The sequence below is a fragment of the Chanodichthys erythropterus genome, chromosome 23, assembly GCF_024489055.1.
Source record: "Chanodichthys erythropterus isolate Z2021 chromosome 23, ASM2448905v1, whole genome shotgun sequence".
Lineage (NCBI taxonomy): Eukaryota > Metazoa > Chordata > Actinopteri > Cypriniformes > Xenocyprididae > Chanodichthys > Chanodichthys erythropterus.
In genome coordinates this window covers 27,261,622-27,289,507 of record NC_090243.1, presented here as the reverse complement: position 1 = coordinate 27,289,507, position 27,886 = coordinate 27,261,622, and the positions used below count along the sequence as shown (strand labels likewise).

The 27,886-nt window shown below is 37.2% G+C and overlaps 1 protein-coding gene across 1 annotated transcript in view; it reads right to left on the bottom strand.

Moving 5' to 3' along the window:
* Positions 1 to 23,506: 23,506 nt before the first annotated feature.
* Positions 23,507 to 27,886, bottom strand: part of sugct (succinyl-CoA:glutarate-CoA transferase) — a 201,114-nt gene continuing 196,734 nt past the window's right edge. The window contains exon 14 of the mRNA XM_067378105.1: positions 23,507 to 23,947. Within this exon, the coding sequence (XP_067234206.1) occupies positions 23,784 to 23,947 (164 nt within the window). The 3' untranslated portion in view covers positions 23,507 to 23,783. The remainder of the gene's footprint in view (positions 23,948 to 27,886) is intronic.

Sequence of the window (27,886 nt, the reverse complement as noted above, 5' to 3'; positions counted from 1 at the left end):
TTTTTGTTGAAGACCATTTTCGAAAACTTGCACTTTGAAACCCGTTTTCAAAAGTTTGCGTTTTCAGGCCACCAAAACGTCGTCATTGTGTAAATGAACGGCCAAAAAAGTTTTCTGTATTTAGTTGAAAACGGTGTCATGTAAACTGCCCCTAAATTTGCTTCACACACTTTTAGTCCTTGTGAGTAATCAAATCAAATACTTTGCAGTCATATTCATTAATATTAGTCCATTATGATTTGACAGAAATAGCATATAATTTTAGTCGGTGCAAGTAACAATTTAGTTGATGATAATGTCTTCCAGACATATACTAAACTTTACCCACATTTTATTAGCAATAATTGAACAACATAATCAAACATAATTAAAATAAATTAGAATGCACCTGAAATAATAGCATATACATTGAAACAAATAGCAAAAAAACAAAATCCTCCAAAGAACCCATTTGAGAAAACGAGTTGGGATTGCAGATGAAACTTCTCCAAACAGTTAATCAAAGTGCAGAGTGTATGAGAAAGAGAAAACTTAAACATTTTCAATTATGTTTAGGTATCATTCAACTCTTTTAACATTCAAACATTGCCTCTCCACTTTGAGCTCACAAACTCTTTGCCATGCCACTTTAAAATTCGGACCTTATACTAACACACAACAGTTTCTGAAATCTCGCTTGTCTCTTGCAGGCGTCACACAGTGATTTGCTAACTCAGAGAGGCTTACGGTGAAGCCTGCTTAGACGTCTCTAAAAAAACAGAGAGGAAGAATTGCCCTTTTAATTCACCAAATAACGTATAAATTGGGTTCAGCTGAGGGACGAAGGGTCGTTTTGTAATGTCAAGTGCTGCGTTAAAGTAAATGCAAGAAATTAGGCTGCCAACTTAGCTTTCATTGCTTGAACGTGTTTGTGTATGAGTCTACAGCAGGGCTATTCAATTAAAGTTCCAAGAGGTCCGGTCTCTATATTTCCTTCCCAGTGGAGTTCCAGACAATACTTTTTTGGAACAGTTATACTGTACATTTCCATCAGGGCAGCTGTAGTACTTTGTAAAAGAGAAAATCGTGAACACTCAAAATAGTCATCAAAGAGGAGAATCTTGAGCCCCGAGAGCCAAAGCAGTGATGTCTAAAAAATGTAACCAATATTTACCCCCCCAAAAAGTAAAGGTTTCTCCCAACTGGATCTATCTATCACATTTAGATACCTACTTGTATGGCACATACAAGGCCTTGGGACTGAGAAAAAATACTGGGGATGCAGGGTTTACCTCTTAAGAAAAGTATGAGCAAATTATAAAAATGATCCAAAGTAATAAACTACGATAAACAAACAACGTACATAATCTAATAATCAAAACTCTCACAACTGAGAGAAAAAAAACAAAGTTAACTAGTAATTTCACATTTTTTTTGTCTTTCCTTGACATCTCTAAATAATTTTCTAAATTATAACATTGTTTATTATGAAATGCTCCTTATATGCTGATTAATAATGTTAAATGTGTGGAAAAAACTAAACATTTGAAGGTGCCACATACTAAAGGGTTAGTTCACCCAAAAATGAAAATTCTGTCATTAATTATTCACCCTCATGTCGTTCCACACCCGTAAGAGTCTTCAGAACACAAATTAAGATATATTTGATGAAATCCAATGGCTCAGTGAGGCCTGCATTGACAGCAAGTTAATTTAGACTTTCAAATGTCCAGAAAGCTACTAAAGACATATTTAAAACAGTTCATGTGACTACAGTGGTTCATCCTTAATGTTATGAAGTGAAGAGAATACTTTTGTGCACCAAAAAAACTAAATAACGACTTTATTCAACAATATCTACTGAAGGGCGATTTCAAAACACTGCTTCATGAAGCTTCAAAGCTTTACCAATCAAATCAGTGGCTCGGAGCGTGTATCAAACGATCTCATGTGATTTCAGTAAACAAGGCTTTGTTACGTCATAAGTATTTTGAAAATTCAATGGTTCACGTGACTTTGGCAGTGCTCTGAACCACTGATTCGAAATAAAAGATTCGTAAAGCTTCGAAGCTTCATGAAGAAGTGTTTTGAAATCACCCATCGCTAGATATTGTTTTTTTCCGCACAAAAGGTATTCTCATCACTTCATAACATTAAGGTTGATGGCTTTCTGGGCATTTGAAAGTCTAAATTAACTTGCTGTCAATGCATCAGATTTTATCAAAAATATCTTAATTTGTGTTCCGAAGATGAACGAGGGTCTTACGGGTGTGGAACAACGTAAGGGTGAGTAAGACAGAATTTTCATTTTTTGGTGAACTAACCCTTTAATTTGTCACAAACCAGGTTTAGTTAAATGGGCGGAGTCATCTGTATGACAGATAAAAATAATTGTATTTGCTGTATTCTCATTTTCTGCTGCATTTTAGCAAAAGTATATATTTTGCTGCTCACCTTGTTTCTGCTACCATTCTTAAAGTGACTGCGTCATCTGTGGCTCTTAATGTGACGCTTTTCGTCTGTAGCGGGAGAAAGAAGCAACACGCATGGAGCAGGAAATGCTTGAATGAAGCGCGTTTGGCTCTAGATAAAAATATTAGAGGATGTACTGCCAAAAGATCAATATTGTAATTGACCCTGAGCGCTTGTGGTGTGAACCGATCCTTTGTTTTGACATGCAGCTCACTTTAATCTGGAGAAACCGTAAAATGGCACAATTATGTCCCGCGGTCCGGATGGCGGTCCGCCATTTGAATACCGCTGGTCTACAGTGTCTGGATAGAGAGTATGGTTTATCACGTCACACTGTAGGTCAAGTCAGGTAGCAAGATCTGTAAACCACAGATAATTATTTGTTTGATGGAGGCCTGGAAAGAACAAACAGTGAATTTCCCTCAAATCATTAGTAATTAAAAGATGATGCTGGGGAGTTGTGTTTTGTGGTAGGGGAGGGGAGCTATAAATTGCTGTTTTAGATGCCTCTGGAAAGCACAAGTCTCTGGGAACACAACTTGCAGTGTCCAGCTATACAGAGAAGAGAACTGGAAGTTAAAATGCATTCATTTTCTTCATAGAGAACATGATTATGTATGCATTTTTCAAGAGAGACCTACCAGTGAGCTCTGAAATTGTTAAACGATCATACTTTTTCTTTAAAACTTTCTGTATTAATATTATAATAATAATAAATCATTTGTACCAGAGGTTATCTTTAATGATTACGCCATTCACAATGCTTCATGTTCTTTATAAAGGGCATTCAGTTCACATTAAGACATCTAGTCCCCCTTTTTTTTTTTTTTTTTGCTTAAAATGTTATGATTCATCTCACAGCTGATTGCTTTGGTTCATGATACGGCTTATGTTGAAAATGAATGGGTGAAAAATACTTGAACCAAGACCACTGATAAAGTGAGCGGTCACTGTTGTGCTCAATTATTCACAGGGAGTGATGTAATGTTATCCTAAATTTAACAGATTGATGCTCGAGACTATCAGGGTTACATGTTAAAAATACACCCTAAAGGGTATTTAATTTTGCGATAATGACTGTACATCATCCTGGCTACCTACCAAAAAAATAAACTAAATGGACATGAAATATTGATTGGAACTGGAATTATCCCATTATGTGTTAAGAAAGAGAGTGTAGAGTGATTCAGAGCGATTAAATTGACATGAAACTAGCTCATCTATGCAGGAAATCAGTTGTATGAGACATTATACAGTTTATAGTTTGGCAGTCATTGTACAAAAATATTTGAGACTGGCCAATCAGAATAAAGAATTCCAGAGAGCGATATAATAATAAGGCTATATTTTATTTCAAAAGTCCACTTTAGACATTCTACTAACTATAAGTAACTTTGCAACTAACTCTCATTAGAGTGATAATAGACTGTTAGGTTAGGGTTTGGGTTTGTAGAGTAAGTTGATGTACTTGCAAAGTTACTTATGGTAAGTAGAATGTCTGTTGGGGAGCATCAAAATAAAGTGTTAGCAGATATTAAGCAGAAAGTCTACTAATGATTGCTATTTGACATGTAGTTGCAAAGTTACTTATAGTTAGTAGAATGTCTAAAGTGATCTAATATGGGTTTGGACTACAGGGTAAAAAAATGCTAAATTAAATTAAAAAAAATACAACTAATCATATAATCATGTTGTCACGGGTACTTGTAGTTAAAATGAAAGACAAGATGCGTGACAGAATGAACGATAATACAGAAGATAATAACAACAATACTATCCACATAATGTTAATGAGAGATGAACGGAAGAAACTGAACTCTCAAGCCGCATTCCAATGCACACGACATCCGATTGTTGCATTTCGCCCCCTAGCGGCAGTCGACACGGAACTTTGAAATTGGTAGTGAAGCAACCATTACCCAACTTATTCCAACCCAGCAACCACCATGGTAAACTGAACGATTTTAATAATTGTAACGTTAATGCATGTATGAATATATCCATACAAAGCAAATGACCCTCAATACATCTAAAATAAAAAAAAAGCTAATACATAAAAAATTGATTTAATAATCATAAAATATCTTCTTTTTTTGACATAATTATTAATAACCACCATTTGAAAGAAATAGTGTTTACAGAATAACATTAAAGTGTTAAAATATTGGTAATTCTAACTTCGCGCTCATAGTTTTGATTAGAATACATCATATCCGGTCGGCCGGTCGCATACGGTCTAGTCGCAGAAGTTCAAGTATTTCAACGCATCCGAAGCTCAAATCGGATCCGAAATTTCCGCATTTGCATATGATCGGAACTCCACGCAGACCCCGTATTACTCTCCATTGAAAATGAATGACTCCCGGTCCAACGGCTGTCGTTTGTCGTGTGCAGTGGAAAGGCGGCTTTACATAGTGTCCACGGCGGACAAATGGTATTCAGAAAGAATTACTGTGTCCCAAATTGTGTTGAAATGAGTATTCCAAAGATACCCGGATGGTCTACTTTTTCTGGTTAGAATCCGAAGTGCTAGGGTGACCAGACGTCCCGAAAAATTCGGGACAGTCCCGAAATCTAAACTGTTGTCCCGAATCCCGAATCTGGCCCTAATTGTCCCGAAAATTATACTAAAGCAAAATCTTGAGTAGTTATTGTCTGATAAACATTAAAAACTGTCTGCGGAGGTTGAGTCATCCTGCAACCGCCCCCCGCCGGCTGCTCATTGGCTGCAGCATATTTTTTCTAAGTTCTAAAAAAATACCGTAGGCAGCTAGGGCGAATTTAGATATGCATGCCCTTTTTGTTTTAAGCCTTGATGAAGAGAGCACAAATTGCTGCAGCCGCGAGGAGGACAGTGATGCACGCGTAAAGGAGTGATTGATTGTTCGCTGCACTGTGTACAAAAAATACTTCAATACCCAATTATTTCGTTATTTTCGTTTAAGCTTATTAGCATTAGGCTATACAGAAAGGTCTGATTTACGCACTGTTACTTACAACAATCATTGTTTTTTTTCTTTTCACAATGACATTTGAGTTCATGATTTTAATGTTGTTTTTTTGTGGCAGACTAAAGACTAATGACAGACTGTTGATCTTTGAATAAAAATATGTTTGGTTCAGGTTTTAAATTCATTATCTTTTATTACAGGCTACGCAGTCTAATATCATAGAAGCTCCCCATGATGCGCTTGAGATCACTTCAGCAGCGATCGCTTTTTTCAGTTGAGATGCTTTGTTATGATACAGAGTATCCACGTGCACTGTTACTTGTAACTTATTCGCAGATCAATTATTTTTAGACTAAAAATGTCAACCCAATGTAGAGATCTTGTATGTCCAGCAATATTAATTTCTCATCCATTTTGTTCTGTTCTCTGCTTGCTGATGTCGTTGTACAGCAAGAATGTTGTGACAGTTGTTCGTGGTCTCGCCCTTTCTCCACTCTGATTGAATGGGTAAAAAAAATGCTGAGCACTCAGCACTTGTGAGTGAAAAAGACGCTCAGTGCCTCGATACGGTCCTGCCGTTTAAAAAACGTGGCGCTCCCACTGAAAACGATACGAAAGGTATGCTAGCTGCTGGAAAAAAACAAAACAACAGCAACAACAACAACAACAAAAAAAAAAACACTTTGGCTGGACGCACAGCCTGATGGCTAATATTGCCCACATCCCATTGTGCGTTGCACAAGGACAAACACAAATAAAAAGTGTTACAAACGTGTACTACACTGTAAAAAAAAAATCCCGTTGTTTCTACGGAAAAATACCGGCAGCTGTGGTTACCAGAACAATACTGTAAAAATGACATCAAACCGTAAACATACTTACGGAGTTACATGTGAATTTTACATTTTAAATCTGTTAAATTTACGGTAAAATAATGTATTTCATTAACTGATATAATGCTAATTTACCAACCTAATGAAGTACTAATATCTGTTTTGTAACTTTATAATACACTGACAGTCACCAAACCCGGTGGTGATGAGAATCACATGATGAATCAAAGTTCATCACAAGCAGCTTTTCCACAAGCTGAGGAGGACAATACTAATATATAGAAGGAGCACACAGTGTCATTCACACACACACTAAACACCATCATGGTAACATACATGAAATTTTAAAAATGCAAAAAAAATTAATTTAACAACATTAGATGTAACATAAAACCCTAACGTACATAACTGATTAGAAAAAAAAATGAGAAAAACTAAGAAGAAAGAGTTATTTCAACGAAAATATATCAAATGTGAAGTATCACGCAGGGAATTGTGGGAATGTCAATATACGGTTTTTCACTGTAAATTTTACAATGAATTGTTATTTTTCACTTTCAAAAACTGTGAATTTAACGGTATTTTACCGTAAAATTACATTAAATGTACCATTAGATCTATTACAGTTATTCACCGTATATAGTACGGAAACTTTCTGTAAACCAATTGACAGTTTTTCACCGCAGCATTTTTACAGTCTTTTACTGTTAAAATCACGGTCATTTTTTACAGTGTACAAACGTGACGGATGTGTGAGTCCAACGGTTAAATACAGCGGTTTAGATGAAGGGGTTTGAGTGATTAATAATCAGCATCTAACCTGATGAAAAGATATTTATTCAATGTTATCCACATTAGATTTCATCAGCAACAGCATTGTGAATTTTTATAGAGATGGGATAAATGTTTGCCCAACCTGCTGGGTAGTTTTATTTAACTCAACTATTGTTTAAAAATGACTGTATTGCTTGCTTAAAATGAACCCAAAGTATGTTGGAAATTAACATTTATTAATATGTTTAATAAATGAACATTTAAGTTTAATGACAAATATTTTAACAATAAACATTTATTAAATTGCTTATTAATAAATGTTCACCTTTTGAATATTATTGTTGCTTCTAGTAATTATGTGTCTGATTTTTTATTTCTAATTTGGGTTCATTTTAAGCCAGCCATATATTTTTAAACAATAGCTGGGCTAAAATAAACTGCCCAGCATGTTGTGCAAACATTTAACCATTTTCAACCCAACTTGGGTTGTTTTTAACCCAGCATTTTTTAGAGTGTAGTTAAGGCCACCTAATATAAAGTGGGACCAATACATTCAGTCATTAACTTTTAAATGCATCATTATGCAAATTGCAAACACATGAGGAGAGTTCTCCACATGAAAGACCCATGACTGGAAGATCACCGTGCTACTACATTTCTCTCCGAAATAGTAGGAAATTAAATTAAATTGAATGTGGAGGATTTTAACTGGGCAGTTTAAATGGTGACAGGTTGCACGTAACTAAGCGACAGAGCGTCCATTAAAGATGCAGCTATGGTGAAGTAGTACATCCCAAAGCTTGCTTTTCTTCTGCTATACACGCCAAAGTAAGTACTTTTTCATCACAAAAACAGTACATACTGTTTTAGGACATTGTTTAAGTAGGAGAATTGGGATGCAGCAATGGTATTGAATGCACAGCATGATGATTAACGGATCAGGTGTGAACTAATTAGAAACCATGACAACTAATGATGAACTGAACACAGGCAAAACAGAGACAAGGAAAACTAAGAAATTAAAGACAGAGAAACTAAACATTTCTGTGACACACGCATAGTTATGATGGCATAAAATAATAAATATGCTTCTCAGTAGAGGATCCGCTTCCCAATTTTTTTAAAACATCATACGCTGTGTCCAGTGAAATGGGTAATTCGGTTTGTGCCAACATGGACAGGAAAAACTATTTTGGTACAGTCGTAAGAAATACATAACACGTAAACTATGGCATTTATGGACTGACTATGGAGTGAGATACTGCACAGGAAATAAAGATGAAGAGCTTTCTGTAAATATTATGCAGAAATATATGGTAGAGTAGATCTAAAATATCAAACTACTATGATAAATGCCCTCTGCAAGATGGATTTACACTCCCATATGAGCCACATCTATTCTTTTATTCTGTCTATGTTACGACAGGAGGGAAGAAGGATGACTGTGTCGATTTCTCTGAATTTCATTCTCCCACACACTCACACAGCACAGGATGTAAAACAGTGAATATAGATGTCGGTTCCTGGAATTTCTAGCTTAGACTAAATCTGATCTGACAGGTGGAAAAACAAGAGGAAGTTTTGCAACCTCACGGACACCTACATAGATACAGACATACAGGCCATACAAACACATAAACAAGAGACAGGAAAAGTGAGAGAGATACAAGCAATTCCAATTGAACACTTCATAAAATGTGTGTCTTATCAAAGATGAAAGCCTGACGCACATGAACAAAACAAAGCCAAAAGCAATTGGATGGAATTGAACAATGAAATCTAGTTACAAGTCAATTGCACCTGTTCCTATGTGAGGATAACCGCCAAGAAACACTTTCATCCTGTGACGCATTTTCCTTGTAAAGAAGAATTCAATTTCTTATCAAAGACACTTATTGTAGAACAACAGATGATATTATGAACATTTCGATGCTAATAATCATACAAAACATCATGTACAAAGGTAAAATAAATTGTCTTTATATAATCCTCTTTCATGTAGGCTTAAATTCTGCTCTGATGACAGATTTTATGCGTCTGATATCTGATTTTATTTTTGCACACTTTCAACATTATGGAACACTACCACAAAGTGTAGCACTGTCAACAAGCACCATATTTTTCACTCTCTAAAGAAGACCGCAGTCTTGTTGTTGATGAATGGTGAACATGGCAGGCACGATCTCCCTCAGGTCCTGTTTGGCCATAGAATGAATGCAGGTGCTGATATTTTCTCCCTGTCTTGTTTTCGAAGAATTCTGACGTAGAGATACGGAACTTCTGGAACCTTTTTATCAACGGTTGGGCAACATTTCTGCCATAAAATGTTTTCACAAATCTTGAGTGACATGAGTTGGGGTCAGAGAAGTGGATAGCAGACTCTGTCTTATTGTTTATTGGTATTTGGGTGTGTGCTCTCCACTTGTGTGCAATAGCTTTAGAATGCATGAATAACCCCACATAATATTTATTTATAAGTAATAATACTTTCTGCATTTCTTTGCAAACCCATGGAGGAATCCAGCGACTGACCTGTAATGAAATGCAGTATTAAAAAATAATGATAGATTTTATTTCCAAATGTAGGCAAGGAAGAGGCAAAGAGAAAAAGAAAAGCAGGTCTCTATCCATTAAAAATGAAAGAAACCCACCATTGGTGACGAAGTGCGTCAAAATAAACGAGAAGGTCTAAAATATCTGGCTTCTTGGAAGCACTTCACACCTGCATTGCCACTATCTTTGGTCTCCCTTCCTGTGAGAGGTCAAAAGGGTATGAATCCTTCAGCTTTATGAGTCACAGCCCCCCTTAGCCCACTTTCATCACTAGGGGAAAATTGACAACAATACATGAAGAGCTTGTTTTTTCTTTTTTGGTCTTTCCTTGTTTCTTTGTGCCGCGCTACCGTCAACGAGATCAAGGAGTTCTTTTTATCTGCCTTTCACTCTTGCTCATATATTTCGCACTTTGTATAACCTCGCAGTATCACCTCCTACTCTTTGCTCTGTCAGTTTGCTTTTGGCTTTGTGTACATGATGCACCCATCTAGAAAGATCTCCTATGTGCATGCATACGTGCCAGTATCAATGTATACCAGCCAACGAACCCATTCACCCTTCTCTCTCTCTCTACTTGCACTATATTGGTTGCTGTGACGGGAAGCATAACTCATCCTATTCTCTTCTATTGTATAGCCAGCGCTGCAGAAGCTCTTCCGTGACAGCCATTCTCCAGGTAATTAGTTAATTAAACAAATCGCATAGGTTGGACATACTGATTTGAATCATTTCCATAGTGCTGCCACCAAGGGCTAAGCACAGAACGTGCTCTAGCTGCAAATTATTCTGCAGAGCTGAGCTGTGAAGCTTGTGTGTGGTTTCCGTATGTTAGACACCATACGCTGTGGACAGAGTGACAGTTAAGTGTAAGAGTATAAGATGGTGGGTAATGAGGTAGGCTAAGAGAGTGTGGCAGCTCATAGCTAAATGGGATTCATTCATAACACACAAAGATGTGGTCATGCCTAATTAACCCCTTTGCCAAACAGTGACTGGAAGCCACTCGACCTTGACCAGAAAGAGCCGTGAACCATTTATCATGGGGCCACGGACTGACCTAAATGGAAGTGTATGTGAAGGATGACTCGCAGTGTTTTTTTGGAGAGTTTCTTTTGGACAGCTTCAGACTCAATGTTGGACAAAATGGAAGCCCTTGAATTTTATGCACTGACAGTCTGACTGTCCGTCCCTGCATGAGGGATTGTATGATTAATGATTTAGATTTCCTCCACAACTACGTCGTGATAGTTCCTTTCTCAACTTTGATTTCCACAACATGGTCTCTTAATGACAAGGTGCCATTAACTTGTGGTGAGCCTGTAACATATTCGGGTAAGCAACAAATAGTTCATAAAGAACAAACAGGTGAGTCTCTCTTACCTGGAAATATTAGTCTACCCTTTGTGCAGTAAGTAGTAATTTTGCAGAAGTGTTAATCAAAAGCAACTTCCAGTGGACTTACAGGGGTAATCTCAATGGAGCAACCTTGGGGTTAAGTGCCGTGCTCAAGGGTCCAGTGGTGATAGCTCATGGCTTGCTTCTTTTGGGAACTAGCACTTTATCCCTTATATGACACGGTACTACCCTTTTTAGCGCTGTGCTCTCAGAAATATAACTATTTCAAAAGTAAGTAATCAAAAGTAAATCCCTTTCCAAATAAATCATGAGATGCATCTCTGTGTTTAACACTAAGTTTGACTGGTCTGGAAACCTTTGCCAAATTGACAAGTGGCCCATCTGAGGTTGCACATTATTGGCCTTTGCTGTGCAGAGGAACTCCGCGAGAAGGAACTGGATTTTACCACACACAGGAAACTGTCAATAATGAGTCACTGCTTTGATAGATGTAGCTATGAATGGGGTTTGAGATTCTACTTCGACTGGGACAACAAGGTGAGCTGTTGTTCAGATTTTTAGTCAAGATTTCAAAATCCAATCTGAAAAAGCGGCCTTGAGAGATTAGTCTTGATTGAAAAACATTCTGGTCTATGTCAGAATTTTGAAAAATAAACATTAGTGCAACAAGCCCACCATAAATATATCATGCTTTGTCATTTGATGTTTTCGCAGAAAAATATATTTTATTGCAGCGGCTGCAGGTGAGTTATACCAGTATTTTGTGTAAACAAAATGTGAACCTCTAAGCCAAATGTGAACCTCGAGGAAAGACAACAAAGTACAAGGACAGTTTGTATCAAACACATCAGGACCGCAAAGGTAAAAACACAGAGATCCAGGAGATAGGTTCCATTCGTTGTACCAGAAGTAATAAAATTGCTCATAGGAAGTGTCAGTGTCTGACAGAATCACTTAGGCCCCTGCTGCCTTTTCCTCTGTTACTGTGCTCAGGGGGTGTCCGGTATACTTCCCATCTGGTCTTTCCTCTCTGATTGGAAAAACACACACTCCCTTTGTGTTTTTCAGTTGTGTCAAAGGAAGCCCTGCTCATTAACTCCAGTGGACATTCAGGTATCAGCTTTCTGCCTTTCTTCTCTGACATCATATGACTAGGTTGAAGAGCTAATTCAGACTTATCCCTTACTTCCTACTTTGGGTGTGACCTGGAGAGTTCAGCAATCACCTCACCGGCCACAAACTGGCTTTATGGCCTCTAGAACAAACCAGACAACGACTCCAAGACTGTATCTTGGCACCCTCCAGTCTCTCACGAACCCTGTAGACAAATATTCGAATGGCTGCTGTTCTTACACGCACTGAAGTGAGTGAGAAGTGTCAGCATGTGCGCCGAAGGGACCTGGGACCACTGACTATGATGTAACGAGGGGAGCGCTACATTCTCTGGCCCATGCAGCAGGCCAAAGCAGCTGGACTGGGTGTTTAGACTGCAGCCTCTCCCCCTCCTCCAAGAACAATTTCCCACTCCGGTTCCACCCCTCATTTCCCACAGCTCCCAGTAAACAGAACACACCCATGGCAGGACTTCAGACACAGCGAACAGACAGCCGAACTTCCAGGCCTGGCTCACAGACATGTATATATACACACACACACACACACACACACACACACACACACACACACACACACACACACACACACACACACACACACACACACACACACACACACACACACACACACACACACACACACACACACACACACACACACACACGTGGGGGGGAGTGAGAAAACGGACAGTCATAGCTGCAGTGTGAGGTCTGTTCAGACACGGATTGTGGCAGTAAAACAGTCTATCTTTCTGCAGCACTCTTTCTCAATTGTAGAGGCAAAGTCGAAAGGAGTACGTTCTGGGCCGCCGGACAGTTTATCATCCTCCAAAGCTACAGCACTTTTAAACTAATGTAAGCATGGGATATCTTCTCCATTAGTAGAGACAGTAGGGAATTTACAACGTTTACAGAAAATGCTGGAAGAATTTTTATGGAGCCACCTTCAGAGAGAGGCTTTGGGAGTCGGTGAGAGATGAGAAAGGTGAAGATGTAGGATTTGTTGAATAGCCCTTTCCCCAACACCACATGAAAGAGATCAACACCTACTGTTGTCCCATCCAAATTATCCCTAAACCCGATCCATTGTGTAGCATTTCCAATGAAGCATGCTGTAACCCACAACGTGATCAAGTCCCACCTTGAAGTTGACAGGTGAATGAACTACTGATGAACTATGCCACATACTCCCTCTAAGAGGAACATCACACGTGGAGTAAGTCGTTGTCAGTCATGGAGACCACCCAGCTGAAGCAGTCATCATCTAAATGAATGATGACACACAGGTAACAGGACATGTGTGGACTAAGTTAAGTGTCTCATCCAGGGCCCCATGTCATGATGGATATGAGAGGGTCTAAGGATGAGTGCAGAACATGACAATGTTTGGGGCTGTGGATTTCAACTCCCTAAAACAATCTGTCATTCCCACCCAACCCCAGAGCCAACTCCCAGCTTGCTGGAGGTGTAGCCCAACATGTACAAACATTTTTGGATAAAGAGAAGTGATGAATTACTCTTTTACACTGGACGCTTTCCATGTCATCTGTCCCTACAGTATGTATATAAAATAAATACTTTATTTTTAGATGGCATTTACGAGGTGCTGTACTTACTGCATATAAATGAACACTGAGAAAAAAGTAGGGAAAGGGCTGACATTGAGAACGATAAAAACAAAAATGAAGATATGCTAAGTGACAACTGGCTATTACAACACTTAATATATATATTCACTTTTATATCTGGAAAGTTTTCATACAGTGTCCATCTTGTTAACAAAACTACTGACAAAAACATTAACAGTGGATTTTTTCCCCCCCTCGGAACATGCCCATCATAATGATAAACAATTTTAATTAAAATAATGTTAAACCGGTAAAACAGGTTAATTAACTCAACCAAATGCATCTTATTCATATTATTAAAAATGCATCTTATTCATATTCATTAAAAACATACAAAATAACACAAAATAATAAGAATTGGTTTAATTTATTGTCACCTACAGTAAGTGCAATTATTGAATAAATTGACTTAAATGAAAGAACATAAGATGATGCAAAATTGACTACATTTAAAATATATTTTTGTCAAAAAACAAAATATATCGATATAATGAAAGCTTTTGTATATAGTGCAAGTATCATTATATTGAAATGAGATTTGTTCAAGTCTAAAAAAGGAAGGAAATGTTTCCTGGCTTGAACTCTCCAAATGCCTTGAATTTGCTTCTTAAGTTGCATATCGGAAAAGGTTTTGGAGGTGTTGGCAAGGAAGGGTTAAGCATTACTAAAGTTTGTCTGCAAGATGAATTCCTCTTTTGAGGACGCAGGGCCATTTAGCAATCAGTCAAAAGCCCATGGGAGCACCTGTGTACAATTCCATTCTGAAACAACACTGATTCAGTCATATCCACTTTCTCCATGTGTGACAACATTGTGGCATTGGATGATCAAGTACAGCTGGAAAAATGTACAAGGAGTCTGTTTTTCTTCAACTCCTTTATGTATATGTAAGACTTGTGACCAGATGTTCATGCCATGGTCTTTCGTAGGATTTGTGTGCAGGGGAGTTTTGGGCGTATGTTTGGTGTGCCATGTTTTTTGGGGAAAGCAAAAGGGTATAATTTTCTGAGTAATAAACAAAGCAGTGGACTGAAGTGCGAATTACATTCTATACCATGAATGTGATTTTTACTGTGATCCAACATAAGTTTATATTTTAATATATTACTTGTTCGATTTGGATAAATGTGGGCGTATGATGATGTATTTTTGTAGGTCAACACATTAAGTCAGAATCCACCCTTATTCCCTCAACAGAAACCCAGTATTTTTTCGTAACACTTTAGTTTAGGGTCCAATTCTCATTATTAACTATTTGCTTATTCGCATGCATATTACAAGGATATTGGTTGTTTATTAGTACTTATAAAACACATATTAATGCCTTATTCTGCATGACCATATTCTCCATCCCTTATTCCAACCCAATACTAAACTTAACAACTACTTTACAAACCATTAATAAGCAGCAATTAGGAGTTTATTGAGGCATAATTTGTAGTTAATAGTTAGTTGAAAGTGAGAACTGGACCCTAATCTAAAATGTGACCGATTTTTCCATTGGCTTTTGGATTATTGAAGAACATAATCTCTTGTTCATCATGCACAAATGAACACAACTTTTTATCAATTCTGAAGCCTAAATACAGTCAGCAGAATTAATAAGATAAACATGGGCTATAAATGTACTACACTACGGTCAAATGACTTTAATGTCACCACGATTAAACTTCTGAAGGAGTCGACACTGACGGAGAGACTCAGGGAGAAGTTCCAACTTTTAGAATGCAACTGGACATTTCTGAATGGTTAGTGGATACATTTATGTAGTTGCTGTGGAGTTGCTTCAACTAATCCACTAGCATGTGCCGTCATGTTCATCTTTTGTGCAAATCCAGCATTGAATTGAGCCTCATCAACTCTTCCTCTTCTCTAAAGCAGCCCAACATGGCCTCACCCCCTTTGTTGCATGTTCTCAGGGGTGGGGTTTATGTAAATTTTAGGGTTAATGATGTCACTAACCCAGGAAGAAGCTCATTGTAGTCCCTACCAGCCGTCTGTTGTAGTCCTTAAAAAGCAAATTCTTTAAAATAAAATATCTCCCTTTGCATTGAACTTTGAGCATCGTAACTTTGTAGATGCTGTTTATGCTCAAACAGCAACATTACACACTAACTAAACTAAAGTTAAAAAGGTGAAATCATAATCAACCACTTCTTTAAGTAAAATGATGCAAAGGGACTTTTGTGAACACTACTGAGAGATGAGTTGTATTAATCATTTAACCTGAAATGAAACGTGTGAATTAACTGATTGCTTAAAAAAAACATCAGAATCAACCAATTCTCTGAAATTAATCAGACTTCCAAAAGCTACTTGAAGACATGCTCATAGACTGGGTTTTTTATTGGTTGTGCTTGGTCTTTACTGCAAAATGATAATAGGCGTGGATTAGCCACTGTTCTTCCCTGAAACATTTTCTCCTTTGCTCACCCAGACACGCAGTCCCCCAGGGTGAACAGAGAGGTCAGAAGTCAAGTTCTTTTGCTTGCCAAACCAAGTGATGACCCCATAAACAGACAAGCAGGAAAAAGCCTCGCCGCAGAGGCTCAGGGGACGGGGGACCTTTTTATTGGAGGGGAATTTTGTGGTATTTGACTGAGTTCAGAGTGACCAGTGCAAAGGAGGACGCAAATGTGCATTCTGGGACAGCATGCAAAATCCGGCACAAAACAACATGCCTGTTTCATTACACGATGAAGGGAGAAGCCACAATAAGGATGAAATGGATTGAAAGGGAATGAAAAATACATGATTTAACTGGCAAGCCATAAAGGCAAAATCCTTCTCTGCAACGCATCTCTGGCAGGCAAGGGTTTTAAAGTACACTAACTTAAATGGAAGATGATAGTTGGAGTGCATGGAAGCGCCAGGTATCATGGAAGTGGTCACAGTGGATGAATCATGCCGATACTTGAAGCACGTATGCTTTGAAAAACAAAATTGAGGTTGTTTGGGTTTATTTAGATTCTTTTCATCAGCAAGGGAGGTAGACCTGAAGAGGAGAAACAATTTAACTGCACTTGAACCTGTCAGAGGTTACATGTTTATAAGAGAAGGCTGACGGTTCTCTGATTAGCTCAAGTGGAAACATTAGGAACGCTGACATAATCTGACTAGCTCAAGTGGAAACCTTATGAAGACTGACATAATCTTGTTGTGAGTTAATTCACTCAACTTGACTCACAATGGTCAAATGTCACAACCACTAAATGAGACAAAGAGTTTCATTGATTTTAAGCACCTGGAATCTCTAAAGTTTCATGTTGACACTGATGACACGAGAGAGCTCGGAAGATCAGATCTAAATAATCGCTTGATATCTGAACTGACACTAACTGACCATATCTAACAAGTGAATCATTCCAGCTGCTTCCCATGAACTTTCTGGAAAAGAGTACACAAGGTTCAAAACGAACACCTGTCAAATGGAAAATGCAAGTAGAAATGGCCTATATGCACGGAGCGTTCTTTAGAACTTCCGCATTAATATAAGCCAGCTGGAAAACTTCCGGTGAGAGTCATTTGCTGGTGTGTTGAGCTTCAGTAGTGTAATACTTAGTTTATAATCAGAATATAGTCATTTAAATAGTCAGCCATAACATTAATTTAGTTATTCAAACGTAAGACAGCATAAAAAATAAATAAATAAAGACGTACCTCAGTGTTCCTCCTCAGCTAAATTCAATTCGACCATCAGTTTTCACACTTTTATGTGAAAAAAAGCTTCAAAAATTAAATATTTATTGTGCACTTTAGTTAGATTCACTGAATAAAATGTGTATTTTTACAAGTGTGCTGAAATCATTGATCTTGTGCTGCACTGACTGACAGCTGCTGTGATTACAAAGGGAAATAATGCGGCGCTCGCTTTCTGTGTCATTCGTTCAAAAGAAAAGTTATTGTTTTTCATGAGATTTTGAGCATTTCATACTTCACATTGACAAAATGTATTTTTAAACCTAGTTATTTTAATTTGTATAATATTTAGTCAAAAACGAAGTGAAAAATGATTAGAGGAAATGGCTGATAAATGTGCAAATAAATGCTACTTTGCTGCCACCTGCTGGTTAAAGTGGTAATTATTGTCTTTTTTATTTTTAAAGTGTTTTCTATCAAATGTTGAATTTCCTACATTTTTAAATGTTTGGTTTTACAATGGGGACAATCTCAGAAGGATGAACAAATAATGATTGTGGTCTTCGCATTAAATAACATTTGGAGTGCTGGGGAAAAAAAATGTGTGTGTGTGTGTGTGTGTGTGTGTGTGTGTCTAATTACAGACACAGTGTTTTTAAAGGGTTAGTTCACCCAAAAATATCTTAATTTGTGTTCCGAAGATTAACAAAGGTCTTACGGGTGTGGAGTGGCATGAGGGTAAGTAATAAATGACAGAATTTTCATTTTTGGGTGAACTAACCCTTTAAACAGTCCCAATAGCTTCGTCTTTATTGCAATCAATCAAACTGGTTTATTGGCAAATTAGGTAAATGTGATAACTGCATTAAAATATTAATACAACATTAAAAAGCCAACCATTGATGGTTTTGTGTCGATGTACAATGAGTACAGAATGAACAGCTAACAGTTCACCGGAAATGCCCGAGCTGGCTTAACGAAAACCAGGAAGTAATCGTGCATATAGTCCATTGGCCAGAAATTAGGTTTCGTAACATTACATGATTTAAACGAGTCAAACTTTCAGAAAAATAGCCTGACCATTCGCTAATGAAAGAAACGTGTGCAATTCAAAGATACACACAGGCCACCATGAAGATATAAGAAACAAAATCATGTCATTACATATGTTTTTAGCTTTGTCTACTTGTGATCGGATTGACAAAAATGTGAAATCTTAATACCAGGTGAAAACAGAGCCCAAGAGATGGAAAACAGGCTCATCTGAAGTTAATATGAAATATGCACAAATATGCAAAATAAAAGGGCTAAATAATGTATTTTTTGTTTTAAATAAAAAAAAAACTATGCAAATTCAGTTGTATGGATACAAATACAATATTAAAGATTATATGTGTATTATACAATGTGTTTGTGTGTGTGTGTATATATAATATAAATATAATAGATTTATATATTAAACATACAAATATTATTTATTTTCTTTGTTTATATATATATATATATATATATACAGTATATATAATATTTAAATTATTAAAAATCTTCTGCCTCAAACAATGGACTTTCCCAAAAATCTTCTGCCATGTGTGTGAGATTGTCATTAGTTTCAGTGCAGACCGGACCACAGCTATTTCCTCTCCGGCACTCCCACACTCTTCGTTTGAAATCACACACAGACACACTCCCACCAGACACTCATCTTCTGATCCTCAAGGTTACTCACATTCTCACACTCACTTTCTCTCATGAGATTAAAGGCTGTAGGATTCATAGACCATTAGACTTTCAAAAACAAAAATATTATTGTAGTGATTTTGTCTCTTTCATGCTTCCTCAATACTGTTTTAATTTTCCTACTAGTCTACTGAGTCTAGTAAAAACATCAATTCTGCCTCGGACCAAGGAACATATCCATGGTAGGTATCCAAGTCAGGGGAGGGGACTGTGGGATTGGCAGCAGACTGGAGGTAAGAGTTTCCTAAATTTGTGCAGATGAGAGGTGAATGCTTTCATGAGGACAATCTTGATCTAGCAGGTGATGAAACAATCCCATAGAGGGCCACTGCACAGTTTAGTTCCAATGCTAATCAAAGTCACCTGAGCAAGCTAATCAAGATCTTCAGAGTAATTCCAGCTAGGTGAGTTTGATAAGGGTTTGAGTTAAACTCTGCAGGACAAATTTGAGGAACCCTGCCATAGACACTTGGAATGGAATTTTCTGACTCTGAACTCCAGCCAAATCTAGGCACCACAAAATCATGGCAAGTCATGAAAAATGATCATGCCAACTCCAATATCATGACACAATGTCAACTTCAGACTGAGACTTCCAACCTGGTACCTCTGAACTCAAGCGCTCAAGGAATCTCAACGCTCCGCGGCGCAAGTTCACGCCTGCTCCAGACTGCCGTACAGATGGTTTTCCAATTCTTATCTTCAATTTCTTTGTCCTCCTTTACTTTTTCCCATCTCTAAAACCACAGGTTCACTCTAGGTCTGCTTAGTTCATTTCATTGCTCGCCGGTTGCTCCGGAAACCATCCGTTGGCATAGCAACGGCCTACACACGCAAAACTGGAAGTGACGGCGGCATGGGTCACCTCCCATTGGCTGAGGACAGAGAGGTGCAGCGTGGGATGCAAGGAGGGGGCTAATGTCATGTGCAGCTGGTTGGGCTGGATAACCCGTTTCCTTCTCTGAACGTGTCAGCGGAACACAAACTGAAAACAGGAAAGCACTTCCCAGTGCTCTCCCTGGACTTCATATCCGGGCATCCTGAGATTCGGCGTGCACAAAGAGTGCAGAGCGACGTCAAACATAAACAAACAATGGTTTCGTGGCGATAGCAGAAGAGATTGAGTACGGTTATCATAACCTTCACACCTCCACCCGCTTTCATGGGGAGTAATTGGCCTCTTCGTAATGCTACACTTCTAAAAGACACACTCATTCGAGTTTTTCCAGTGCTCTCCCGGGACGGTGATGGAAGGCGGCTGACCTTTGCCAAGTTCTGACCTTTGCTATTGCCGACACTCTCCGTGGCTGTCATTAAGACTGCCAACTTAAGCTGGAAAGTCTTCCCCAGTGAAGCCTTGGAGAGATGACATCTGTTCTTCATAGACATTCTGGGATTTGATCACACCATTATTATGTCAGCAAAAGGTTATTGGTTTGAGTCTTAATTGTCCGTTCTAACTAAATGGAAGGACCTTAGAGCTGAGTACATGACCTTGTACAGATTATGATTTGACCGTTATTTCATCCAAGGGACTTATTTAAAAAAGTCTCCTGTGAAATGAACTGGAACAGTATAAACACATGACTCATTCAGGAAAACTCTCTTTAACTCTGGACTGAGCTGGGCAGCTTTCTCACTATGTCTTCAGAATGAGGCTCGGGACCTTGATGCTTTCCAACCTGAGCAAAACGTCTCCATCAAAAACACATTCCCTGCATCCAAAAATGCATACCTGCCTGAGTAGTATTCATGAAACAGTAGACAGAAAGTACTGCACCTGTTGAGATTCTCTGCGTGCAACCAGCTGACAGATTTTGGTATCCCACAATCTTGCAAGATCCATCAGATTCTAAAAAGAATAATTTACTGTGTAATACATTTTTCTGGCAAAACAAACAATTTTTTGTTGACTGCATCTTAAATAAGGTGACCATTTTGAACTTACCTGATAAACTACTAGACACTACAATGTGGTTGAGTCAGTAGCATTGACTGTTTTAGCTAGTTACACTCTTAGGGCCAGATTTACTAACAGCTTGCACCAGTGCAAACCCTCTCTTGGCATTAAAAAAACTCACGCAGTGAAAAATGAGTGCTAAAAAGGCATGGACAGTTATTTTTGAGGCTGACCTTATTGCATATGCATTTATTGAAGATTCCCTTTCAGACGTAAAATTTATGGGAGAAGAGTATTTAAAGGAATCATGCAAGGTGATTTACTAAGGTTTATGCTAGTCAATTTACTGGTATTTGCGCCATTATTTACCACCCAAAAAAGCATGTATTAAACCAGATGCTAATTTGCGCTAGTGTTGGTAGATTGCATTGGTCATTGTGGAAATGATCCGGCGGCATCTGTGTTCTTTAATGTGAGCACTGTTAGTAGATCATGTGAATAACTTTCCACTCCCATCGGCACTTTTAAGGAATTGCGTTCTCACGCTAATTTGCCCTGTTTAGTAAATCTGGCCTTAAGACTACTAAATACTCAAAAGTGCAGCAGATATACATTAAAGTTGCAATGAAACTCAAGTGGTGACAGAACTTTTCTTCAATATTGTGACATACATCCGATTGAAACAGATTATCGAAAAAGAAGGTTTTATGTATCGGTTGTTGATTAGATTGATTAGTTGAATGCAAGCCTCCAGTCAGGGTTTAGGCAAACGAAATGATTGGGGAAATCAATATTAAAAAATAAAAATGAAACATGCACGGATAAATCGTTCACTGTAAGATCAATAACATGCATTTTGAAAACAGATAGCGTGAATTTTAATTTCATGGCAACTATGTTGAACAAGCAAAAGCTGTCATACCTTCTCCTCTGTGTTCACTCTCATTGCGTTGCTCTGCTATGAGTCAGTGTCCCAAGTCGCAGGAAATCGGACATGAAAGATTTGGCAGTGAGACATCAGAAATGGTGCTTATTCCGCTGCACAGCTAAACAACTCCACCAAAAACCTTGACAGGACTGTGAAGTGACCTCGTGCCTTGAACTCGCACCTGCAACGGCTCACGACGGACAGTGACGGGAATAACATAATCAATGGAAGATAATGGCACTTCTGGACCATTTCAGATTTAATGAGCCACAGATAAGAAACATTGTGATTTTATTGAACATGGAAAATTTACTTTATAATACGCTGAATTATATATATATATATATATATATATATATATATATATATATATATATATATATATATATATATATATATAAAACCTTTCCAGAAGGCCCAAGATATACAGTAAGATGCTGTAAAGCAACAACAATTAGTTAACTCGTGCTTGTTGTCTTGTCTCTAATTTTAAAATTTTAGCAATTATACAAAAGAACCTGATATTTTCAAATATAAAAAACACCATCGGTCATATTTATAATCAAATGTATGTAATGTTTAAAATCCTTCTTTAAAAACACCTAATCAAATTGGAAAATGTGCCGTTTCACAAAATGATGTCAAACTTTTTATTACAGCTTATTTTTAAATTGCTTTTCCCAAGTAGCATATGAACAGATTGCTGAATAATTACAGTAACGGTATGCACTGAAAAAAAAAAAAGTGTGTTGGATTTACATTATTTAATCTTGTACATCAGTCCCACATTAATCAATTAGTTAAGTTAAACAAACATAATTTGTTCATGTAATTTTAACATCATGGAATGAAGATTTTAAATGACTCAATTAAGTAATCTCAAAGTAAATTTTATATGGCTCCCTGACATGATTCAGGCATCGATTTCATATATCCATTCATCGAGTTCAAATTTTAGTGTCATACAACTGAATTATAATACTGTAACAAACAAAGTTAACAAACTTTTAGCTAGCTATAGCACACGTTATCATCTTAAATGTTAAGCATTAAATGCTCCTTCAGCAAAGCAATTATAAAATTAGCTGTATCCGTCCACAGCCTAAGGAAAGGCTCCACTCTTGTCCACAGTGGTAACCCAGTGTAATTTAAATGGTTCTAATAATTCCAACATAATTGGATATTAAACACTATTCAACACTATCAAGTCTCCCCCTTTTCTAATCTTGCTCAAAAACACATAAATTAACACTTAATTTCAACATTTCCTCTCTCTTGATTCAGCCATATGCAAAGCATGCTGGAAACTAACAAACACTGCCCAGTTTCAGTTAATGCAACACAAATAATTCATGTAATCCCAATACAAACTTTTTTTGTTCAAACTTCAATTTTATATATATTTAGGTGGACTGAACACAAACTAAGTTAGGACAAAATGTATAGAAACTGTGTTGCTTAGCTCATTTTCTCATTTTTAATTAAGCAAAAATCACAAATTAATGTCTCTCAAATAAATGTCTTTCACCCCAATCTATATATATATATATATATATATATATATATATATATATATATATATATAAATATTCTTGAGTAGTAGGTACCATTATCCCGAACACGCAGGCAGTATGGATATCTGGACAAATACAGTGTGCGCACAATACTAATCATTTAAAGCATGAAATCTTTTGGCAGCGCATATTCTTTATTTGTGAATTGAATGCGTCGTTATGTCATTATTTTAACATTTGCAGTTTCCTCTCTGATGGACATTCATCAGTTTAATCACAACCATCATTACCACTGAGCCAAGAAGGAAGGCAGTTTTTTTTTATTTTCCTGCCTGCTGGCCGATCGCAGTAGGATTGTTCAGAAATATTTATTACAGTTCTCCCTGTCAATGGGATGTCTCTCACTGCACCTTGTTCTGAGTGACGGTCCGTGAGGTGAGCAGTTGGTTAATGACATCATCGCTGTACCCCAGGGTGTCTCGGAGAACCTGGACCGTGTGCTGGCCGATCAGAGGGGGAGGCATCGGGTTGCTGGATTCAAAAGTACTGAAGCGCACAGCAGGTCCTGTGTGGAAACAATAAATGAAGTAATGCTGTAATATCTGTGCTTAAACTGGAATATTGAATCAAGGCGAAATAAGACGTGTTCCCCTGAACCTCCCAAACACCAAATAAACATGATTACTAATGTTAAAAATCATTTGTGTTAGTGCTATACATAATATATCATGTCGCCTATGCCAGGGCTAAAACCTCCAAATATGACAAATATTTCCAAGAACACGACACAGTAAATAAGGAATAGTTCTAGGAACTCAGTTCTAGGAACTATCCACTAGGATAGGTCCATGAGAACTAATTTCTCCCCCGGGCCATGTTCCCGGTTGCATTCGCACCGGAAATAGGAACTCTGAAGTGGGTGACATTGGCATCTTTAAGCGCGGCATTCACAAACGCTAAAACTGGTGGATGGAGGATGCCGTGATCGGAGCTGTGTTTGTGTCGTGGGTTTCATGATAACGGAGATGGAATGTAAACACATAATATACGTGACTAAAAGAGCAAAAAGTGGGGCTAAGAGACAAAATCCATTAAATTTCCATGTTCGTGAAGTAAATATGTTTACACAGCTTTTTAAAAATCCCGGGTGCCAGTGTTTGACATGCATTTGACCAATCAATGTACACTTATGTCACTGATAGTTCCTATACACTGCAAAAAATGCTGTTCTTACTTAGAATTTTTGTCTTGTTTCCAGTCCAAATATCTAAAAATTCTTAGATCAAGAAGCATTTTCTTGACAAGTAAAATTTATTTTCTTGTTTTTAGGAAAAATAAGTCAAAATTAAGTGAGTTTTTCCTTAAAACAAGCAAAATAATCTGCCAATGGGGTAAGCAAAATAATCTTAATCCAAACTGAAAACGAGATTATATATCTTATTCTTGGTTTGAAATAAGATTATTTTGCTTACCCCATTGGCAGATTATTTTGCTGGTTTTAAACTCACTTAATTTTGACTTATTTTTCCTAAAAACAAGAAAATAAATTTTACTTAAATTTTACTTACTCAAGAAAATGCTTCTTGATCTAAGAATTTTTAGATATTTGGACTGGAAACAAGACAAAAATTCTAAGTAAGAACAGCATTTTTTGCAGTGTAGTGCTGGTTTAGACCCTACTCTAAAGTAGGAGCTGATTTAGTTCCCCCGAAAGAAGTTCCTAGAACTAAAATCATTCCTAGTTCCTGTGGTGCGAACACACCAAAATCCGGGTTCTTCAGCCTATAGTTCTAGGAACTATGAAAAGGTTTCTCCGGTGAGAAAGCCCCTATAGACACCACTGTTCAAAAGTTTGGGGGTGTATATGATTTTTTTTTTTTTTTTTACATTTTTGAAAGATGTTTCTTATGCCTACAAAGGCTGCTTTTATTTGAGTACAGTAAAAACAGTAATATTGAATTAATATAATTTATTCCTGTGATCAAAGCTGAATTTTCAACATCATTACTCCTGTCTTCAATGTCACATGATCCTTCAGAAATTATTCTAATATAAGAAAAACATCAATATTTATATATTATATTATTTTTTCATTTCTTTAAACTCTTTCAACTTGGCATTTCAATTGAATAAATGTGTTACAGTTAATCTTCTCAATCTTCTCCTAAATACTTTTTTTTTTTTAAATTAGTTTAAATCATATAAAATTTGTTAAAAATGGCATATAATAAATTTCATTTACAAAGTTGAATTAAATATTTGGTTTATTTACTAAGTTTACCCCCTGTTAAACAGTATGATCGTCAGAACACAAAACATTTACAATGAATTTTAAACAAAGACAACTAAGTGTAGGAGGGGCCTTTGAAGAAATGGCTAAAAGCTTTCATTCTTTCCTGTTTCATTTACTCGCATACGTCAAACCTGTAGGAAAGTCCATAAAGCAACTGACTTACAATCACTGTGGAATATAAACAAAGCCTGCATATCCAAATGTGGCATTTACAGAAAGATTATGACAAAATGGATGAGTAGGTCATCTGGTTGAGTCACTTCCTCAAACTTCAGATATTGCTATCATTAGATAGTATTAGCATATCCTTCCCTTTTCTGACTACTCTTTTCTTATGCAACTCCAGTTAATTTCACTGAAACTAATTGTTTTTCCTCCCCCCCGATTCTACAATTTAACCAATGCTCATTCCATGGAAAAAGGAAAGAGACACTGACATTCATTCATTGTTTTACGCAATAAGGGACATACACCTACATACTTCACACGTTTCTTCCTCATTGCTTTGAATAAGTAGCGTCTCCTACGCAGCTACAGGTCACATTCCTCACGAGTGCCGAAGTCAAACGCATCCCATAAATGTGTCTTGATTGCTTAACCTCCAACATCCAGAGCTTTTTCAAATGTTTTCAAGGGCCTCACACAAAAGACATGCGGTTTTAAAGACGTGCGTGTCGAACAGAGGCGAGGCCTGATGTTTGTTATTAATGGCACTACGGAAAATCTCGTTCTTCAAACAGACTGGAGAAAGACATGCAGCAGATGACAGACGGCATGGATAACTTGGGCTATACAGAAGCCTAAGTGGCGGCACAAAATCACTTTCTTTTTAGTTAGATTTTGTCTCTAGTCAGGCTATACAGTACACAACCATATCCATATGTTCTCGGTGTGCTTCTGATGTGACAAAGATGAGCATGAGACAGCCTTATGTTTAAAAGTGTCAGCCATAAATATAGTGAGCCTAATACGCTGAAGACACACTCAAAACTTTATTAAAGTCATTTTATGTGGATAACAAAATAGAAAAGTGGCATCTGCATATAAATGATGTGTGATCTAACTTCACTTTTCTGAGTCAGTTTTGCAATTACTTTTAATCAACTGTGTTTTAGTGGATGTATAAAGTCAGATCTACGCAAGTTCACACAGATGTTCTAACTACCAAGTGTCCAAATACTTTTGTCTTCATTTTCAACAGTATATCTTTTGTTTTACAATTTAAAAGGCAATTAACATCACTCTATTTAACTTTTGCTTGAAAAGTGTGCAAAATGTATTATCTTAATACTCCAATTATTGTTTTAAAAAGGCCTGGTTATCAAATGCCACTATATTTTTCCTATATATACATTAACAAATTTCACATTCTCACAATAATAATAATAATTAAGGAGAATTAAGAGTTGTCAAAAAACAAGACAAATTAAAGTATAGAGTTAATGCGGATGAACCGGATTATTTGGTCTTGAAAGAATTTAATGAGAAATGGATAACGGTTGAAATTAAATGAGATTACTGTTTCTCAGGAAGAGGAGACTATGAAAAAAAAAAAACTCAATTTGTTCTCAATATAAAAAGGCTATATGAAGAATTCAGTAACCCTTGTTATTAGCGACACCGGTGGCCGTTGAGTGACCTGCAGCGACAACTATTTCTTGTGCTCGCACTCGCAGGAGACTGAACGTGATTCAAGGTCCCGACATACACATGGTGAACTTCTTGTTAGTTCTTCGCTTAGAAGTACAAAGAAGTTGGAAATACCTTTGCAGTGTTATACTGTAAATGAACATCCTGACTTTTAATTCGTGACTTCCGCGTCCATCATTACGTCATGGGTCAAAGGTCACTCTTTCACCATAAATCGATGTGTACGGCCATCTATTTATATGGATATGGCTTTGCTTCACTTCAGGTCTTTATAACCCCCTGGGGCCATGAGGATTATTTTTTGTTATGGATGGTTGTACTTTTTTTGGGCTTCAAAACCTCATTCTCTATTTATTGCCATTATAAAGCTTGGAAGAGCCAGGAGATTATTTAATATAACTCCAATTGTGTTCGTCTGAAAGAAGCAAATCATATACACCTAGGATGGCTTGAGGGTAAGTAAATCATGGGGCAACTATCCCTTTAAGAATGCATCTGATCATAGCGATGTGGATATGTTTGAACGATGCCGGAGACGCTGATTCGAGTCCCGCTCGGAGT